The 6,849-nt window shown below is 32.3% G+C and overlaps 1 protein-coding gene across 1 annotated transcript; it reads left to right on the top strand.

Annotated features, from left to right (window-relative positions):
• The first annotated feature begins 291 nt into the window (after positions 1 to 291).
• On the top strand, positions 292 to 6,252 carry LOC130895410 (jerky protein homolog-like). The gene is made up of 2 exons (XM_057802662.1): positions 292 to 405; positions 4,395 to 6,252. The coding sequence occupies exon 2, from the start codon at positions 4,628 to 4,630 to the stop codon at positions 6,248 to 6,250; it is 1,623 nt and encodes a 540-aa protein (XP_057658645.1). The 5' UTR covers positions 292 to 405; positions 4,395 to 4,627; the 3' UTR covers positions 6,251 to 6,252.
• The last annotated feature ends 597 nt before the right edge of the window (positions 6,253 to 6,849 follow it).

Raw genomic sequence — 6,849 nt, 5'->3', positions numbered from 1 at the left:
TGAAACCAATAGATGATATTGTCAATAATAAAAATTATCTAGAATTTAAAAAAATCCGATCATATGGCTGGCAACACTACGATCAATCAACCCGTGTGCGCATCCATCAAACGGAACGGGGAATTCCCTGTCGCTTGTTTTCGGTCGGTGTATTTCTGTATTGTCTATTACTGGGGACTTCCCTCCACTTATCGCCAGACGAAATTTTGTTATTTTTCCGCACTTCTGCTATCGTCGACTATATTAACGAATTGACTTTGTTATTGTTAGAAATGTTTTTAGTGCGTGTGTTTAGTTTACTAAGTGATAGATAACTTAAAAGTTATAAGGACCGGACCTTTCTTTAATTCACTAAAATTGAAAGTATTTAGCATAACTAAACTTCCTGCTTTTAATGGGCAGTAGGTAAGTAAAAAGAATTATAAAACATGACTTTTTTATTTTTATTTCAGTTTTCAAAACTAAATTTGTGAATTGCTACATTCATTACAAAGTAGGTATTAAAATTAAAAGTTCTATCCAGTTCTTTGTTATATTTTCAGAAAAATATCTTATTTTACAACATGTCTGCTAGAAAATATAAAAGTGGTGCTGAAAAAAGAAAATTACAGTTTGGTCGAGAAAAAGAAAGAAATAAGTGCGCAAAAATTGAAACTTTTTTCAATCAGAACATATAAACGCGAATGAAATAGCTATAAATCCATTAAAAAACGTAAAGGAAGGTATTTTATGCGAAGAAAATCTAACCGAAGGAAGCAAAAAATCGCAAAACCAGAAAAAAAATACCAACGATGGAAATGTGCAATATCTTGACTTCCAGCAACCCTCTGGTTCCTCTGAAAACGAAATTGGTGTTCAACAAAAGGAAGGTAATACCGATACACCAATACCGAGGTGGAAAGGAATTTAGAAAATATTCAGGTTGAGTTTGAGAAATATGTTGACGTGGGCTTGTGGCCAGATTTGCTAAATAATAATTTTATTAATTTCGTCCTTTCACATGAAATGACTGACTTTCAAAATAAGGATCCCAAGAATATATATTCAGTTTCAATGAAGAAATATAAAGAACAATACAGATCTTTTTCAAATAGGTATTTCACTAGAAAAATGAAAAATGGCCAATTACTGGAAAGATCTTGGTTATATTATTAAAAAAAGGTTGGTACTGTTTTTTGTTTGACTTGCAAACTTTTTTCTAAAACTCCTTCTCAATACACAATCGGATTTTCTGATTGGAAACACAAAGGATTTTGTTTGGAAAGTCACGAAAATTCTAATGAACATAAGAATTCAATGTTAGTGTGGTTGACACGAAAAGAAAATAAGTCTGTTTTAGACATGCAGCTTCAGGAGCAATTAAATAAAGAAACAAAATATTATCACAATGTCCTAAAACGGGTTATTGCACTGGTAAAATTTTTGAGTATAATAGGCTTAGCACTTAGAGGTTCCGAGGAAGTATTTGGTTCTCCACATAATGGTAATTTTATGGGTGCTCTAGAGCTATTGGCAGAATTCGACCCATTCATACGTGAACATATTGAACAACTATAGCTGCGACCAAACCCTGTAATATCAAAAACAATATATGAGGAAATAATTGAGATTATAATTATGACGGATTCAACCCCAGATCTGTCTCACGATGGCCAACTTGTATTACGATACTTTTTTTTTATTACAAAATTCGCATCAACCGTATACTGGTTATTAGCGATTTAGTAAATATTAAGTATTTTATCTATGAATAATTGTTGAATTTATGATAGAGATCTGTTTAAGGTAATTTTTAAGGTAAGTAATATTGTATTTTGGTCCTAAAATTTCACGTATTGTTCCGAGTGGTAGATTTGATTATGATCTTTCTGAGTTAAGAGATGGACATTCTGCGATTATGTGTTTTATAGTCAATTTGCAATTGCAGTTGCTACATTTTGGTTCAGGTTTCGCATCAAATAAGTAGTTGTGCGTCAGACGCGTATGGCCTAGACGCAGACGTGTTAGAAGAACTTCAACTCTGCGATTTTTCGGTAGTATTGACCATGGTTTTATTGAGTCTTTCACTTCACGAAGTTTGTGTGTGGATGTTGACCATTTGATCTCCCACTCATTAAACACTTTACGCTTTAGGATTGTTTTAATATCAGTAGTAGTTAAAAAGTTCACGCACTCCGCACTATCACTAATTACAGCTTCCTTAGCCGTCAGGTCTGCTTCTTCGTTTCCTTTTATTCCAATGTGTGAGGGGATCCAACAGAATACTATTTTTTTGTTGTTGTCCTGTATGTATTGCAGTTGTTGCTTGATTTTGATTACTAATGGATTTGTGGTGTGAATTTTTTGAAGACTTTGGATTGAGCTAAGAGAGTCTGTGAGTATGACATGATTAGGCTCGTTTGATGAAGCGGCGAAGTGGGTAGCTCGATATATTTCGTATAATTCAGCAGTGAAAATGGATAGGGTTTGAGGAGCTTTTACGTCTAGCTTCGGCTCTACTAACTATCGACTAAATCATTTATCCGTTCTTTCGATAAATTGCGATTTAACAAAGGACCTACAGTGCGATGACCAAATAAAAGAATTTGCAGCGCAAAAATGCAGAAAGGTTGCTTTATAATTTATATAACAAATCCATTTATAATCTGTCAATTTATTTTGCAATAAATAATGTTTTAATAAATAAATAAAATATTTTGTTTTCCTATTTTCTTCCTGTACTTAACATATATTATATTATATATACCTACATCAGTTTTTGTCAAAATGGCAATTAGTTGAGTAATTAGGTAAGGCCCCTAAGCAGTATTAGCCCAGGGTCCCACAAATTCAAGATCCGACCCTGCCAGTATGTATGGTCATAAAAGCGGGTACTTACTAGCAAATAAAATTATCTCTTGTTAAATGTGTTTTTTCCAATACATATAATAAAATTGAAAGTAAAATTCATTTTTATTGAAAGTATTCAACAATTGTAAGATGGTATATGGCATTACTATATTCTTAACCTTAATAGATACGAGGACAAAAATGGTGATTATATTATGGAGGGACATTAGATTGGTTAAAAAAGTTTATATCGAAAACACCAGGTAATTTTTAAAGTAAAGCTTTCAGTACATTTTTTGTCAAAATCAAAATGAATATCTACGACAGAAACGTATTTAAGAATAATCATTAGTGATGTTAGTTATTCGAGATAAAAGTGTGCTATATCGCTTAAATTGACTAATAATTATAATGAATAAGCGTATCCTCATTAAAAACCTATATGTTTGCCTCGTGAAGGGACGAAACGTCGTATCGGAGATTTGTTGGTACATGTCTATAGTAAATTTGTATCCAAATAAAACTAGTATTTGATATTATTTCGTTCAAACATTCTATGCTGGGTAAAACAAAAGCATAATTTTCATGTATAACTTGAGAATGGAGGAAATTATAATTTTCTCCCTAATTGTTGCTATTTTGTCAATCTGTTAAGGCATAGAATATAGTATTTTAAATATATTATAATATGTGATAAAAAAACAGTCTATATACATTTGAACAGGTGAAATTTTTGCCTCATTGACAAGATAATTTCCAAATATAAATACACCTTATTATTATGTGCTTAGTTCATAAACATAAAAAAATAACAAAAAATACTATTTCAATTTTTGTGAAATATTAAAGTTCAGTCCTTTGTATTCGGTTAATTGTGTTTATGTATAAGTTTGAAATATTTTCAAAAATGTTTTATTCTATTCTGTTTGTCTTTACTATAAAGGTGGCTTCTAAGTTTAAATTTAGGTATGATTCAAGTACTTTTGATAAGTTTATAAGATTGAATGGATTTGGAATTTGTAGTAAATCATTGTACTCGTATAATATGCAATGCGACCATAATACAAATAAACTCAATATCAGAAAAAACTATTGGACGAATTATCTTTTATTTGGCGATAATTAAATACCTACTTTGTTTAGTATTGACAATTTGTAAACAGTCATATTCATTCACATTCATTATTTTTTATTCCTTTATGAAAAATAAATATCTTAAAAATAACTCCGAGGGTATGATCCATTTTTGAAATCTGGTAGGGTCATTCACAGGAAATCGGTACATTTTAATTGTAGGATCTGATCTCTTACTTACTGCTATTATTGCAGCATGCAGGAGAAACAGATTCTCAGTGAGTTTGTTCAACACATTCTTAGGTAAATAATAAATCATAAATTTATTACATAGTTTAGTCATAGATGTTATGAATAATTTGCTTATTGAGCCTCTAAGATTGATTTTTCAAAAAGTAGTCTTTTCAGAAATGGTACTTTATGTAGCATTTCCTTACTTTAGTTTAATTTGACATACATTTTTTATTATAATCAATTCATTATTTTTCCAGGTGAATACAATTTGGATGGTATCAAAGCAATACAGTGGGGTAGAACTCATGAAAAAGATGCTCTAGATCATTTGAAGCAGATTTATAATTTAAATGTTCGGCCAATTGGTTATGGCACCCTTTGCCTCACACCCTCTATACCTGTGCGCTTTGGTCACTTCGTCGTCGACTAGCAGTCTAACCTCAAAACTTATCACGTGCACGTGCTAACGTATTTGTTTTTATAGTTAAAAATGTCAAATAAACGCAAACACAAGACACTAGATTTGAATGATAAAATGGAGATTTTAGAAAGGTTAGATAGTGGACAAAATATGTGTAAATTGGCAAAAGAATATGGTGTTGGGCGTGCTACTATACACGATCTTAAGAAGAAAAGGCAAACGATAGTAGACCACGTTAAGACAATGGAATCAGGTCCAGGAAAGCGTAAAACACTAAAAGTTGGCGATTGTCCAAAGATGGAAAACGCTCTTTACTTATGGTTCATACAGCGGCGTTCTAAACACACTCCTATATCTGGAGAAATTCTGAAAGCCAAAGCAATCAAATTCTATAAAAAAAGTACCCAAAAAGATGATTTTCGTGCGAGCGATGGATGGCTGGATAAATTTAAAAAACGATTTGGTATCCGTCTATTAACCATATCGGGTGAAAAATTATCAAGCAACGAATCTGCAGTACAGCCTTTTATCGAGCATTTTAAAAACAAAGTAGAAGAAGAAGAACTGGGTCTTCTTCCTGACCAAATCTATAACGCAGACGAGAGTGGTCTGTTCTGGAGACTGTTGCCCAATAAAACGTTCGTATCTACTGAAGAAGCAAGTGCACCAGGTCGTAAAGTGAGTAAAGATAGAATCATATTCATGCCGTGTTCAAATGCTACTGGAACACACAAATTGGATTTGTTAGTGATTGGCAAAGCAAAAAATCCCATAGCTTTCAAGTACATTTGTCTGCCAGTCTGCTACAAGAATCAAATTAAAAGTTGGGTCACGAGAGAGGTATTTAGCGAATGGTTTCATAAAGACTTTGTCCCAGAAGTCAAGAAGTTTATGAAAAGATCAAACTTGCCCATAAAAGCTTTACTCGTACTTGACAATGCTCCAGGCCACCCAAATGAACAAGAACTTAAATCAAGTGATGGGAATATCCAAGCCATCTTCTTACCACCAAACTGCACACCTTTACTGCAGCCGATGGATCAAAATGTTATCCAAAAAATAAAGTCTTTGTATAAAAATAAATTGCTGATCCATATTATATCTCAGGATGGTGATGTAACGCAGAGCCTTAAAGGATTGAATTTGAAGGATGTTGTATTCTCTCTCACTCATGCTTGGAAGTCTGTTTCTCTTAACTTAATCCAATCTTCATGGAAAAAGTTGTGGTCTAATGATGTATCAGAAATAGAAGAAACAAATGAATGGGATACTGGAGATAATGTGCCTATTGCCGATTGGGTTCAAAATCTATCAGAAAAAGGATTGGGGACAAGTGAAGAAAATTTGAATTCTTGGTTTGAAGGAATCGAAGAAACAGAGGAAATTATGACTGATGAAGAAATTGTATGTGAAGCAGTACAAGAAGAAAGCTCTCTAGAAATATTGGAGCCACCAACTACTACAACTGCTGTAAAAGTTAAACCAGATGATGCATTGATTTATTTCAATACCTGCATAACATGGGCAGAAGAAAACGGCATATATGCCAAAAATATTATAATTCTTTGCAACATGCGAGAAAAGGTTTTTAAGCAAGGACTACAAGTTGCACAATTAAGGATTATTTCAAATCTAGTTAATTACATATGTACTTACATGTTGAAACATTACATACATTTATTCTCTCTATGAAATGCTTTATTTTATTTATTACCTATGACTTTTTCTGTACAACCCAGTAATCCGAACATTCCAATAATCCGGCACCCTCCGGTTTTCAATAGTGCCGGATTAGTGAGATTACACTGTCATTGTATATGTTACCGGCAATGTGTATAATTCAGGTATTGTATACAATCCCTAGGTAATGTATACAATCCCTGGGGCGTCCAGGCAATGTATGAAATATCATGAATATCATTGTCCATTCCATACTTTACCTAGGTATTGTATACAATTCCTAGGGATTGTATAGAATACCTGCTGGTTCACCGGTAATGTGTAAAATAAATAAATCTTGAGACTAAACTAATGTTAGGTAAGCCGGTTAATATCAATAAATCTTAACAGACTTACTTATCAAATAGCGGACAAATAAAACATGTTGTATTTACTTGAAATAAACTTTATTATCAACTTTAAAATCACAAAAAAATAACAGGAAACTTAAAATTCTTCTTGTTTGTAACATAACATTACAAGTATCTTTTAACATAATATAAGTAATTTTGTAATTGAACTTCACAAACAAAACAATTCTCTTTATAACAAAAAGTAGGTCTAATAGGCAT

Source organism: Diorhabda carinulata, chromosome 6, assembly GCF_026250575.1.
Source record: "Diorhabda carinulata isolate Delta chromosome 6, icDioCari1.1, whole genome shotgun sequence".
Taxonomy (NCBI): domain Eukaryota; kingdom Metazoa; phylum Arthropoda; class Insecta; order Coleoptera; family Chrysomelidae; genus Diorhabda; species Diorhabda carinulata.
Note: the sequence above shows the minus strand (reverse complement) of the source record. Positions and strands in the feature narration are given on the sequence as shown.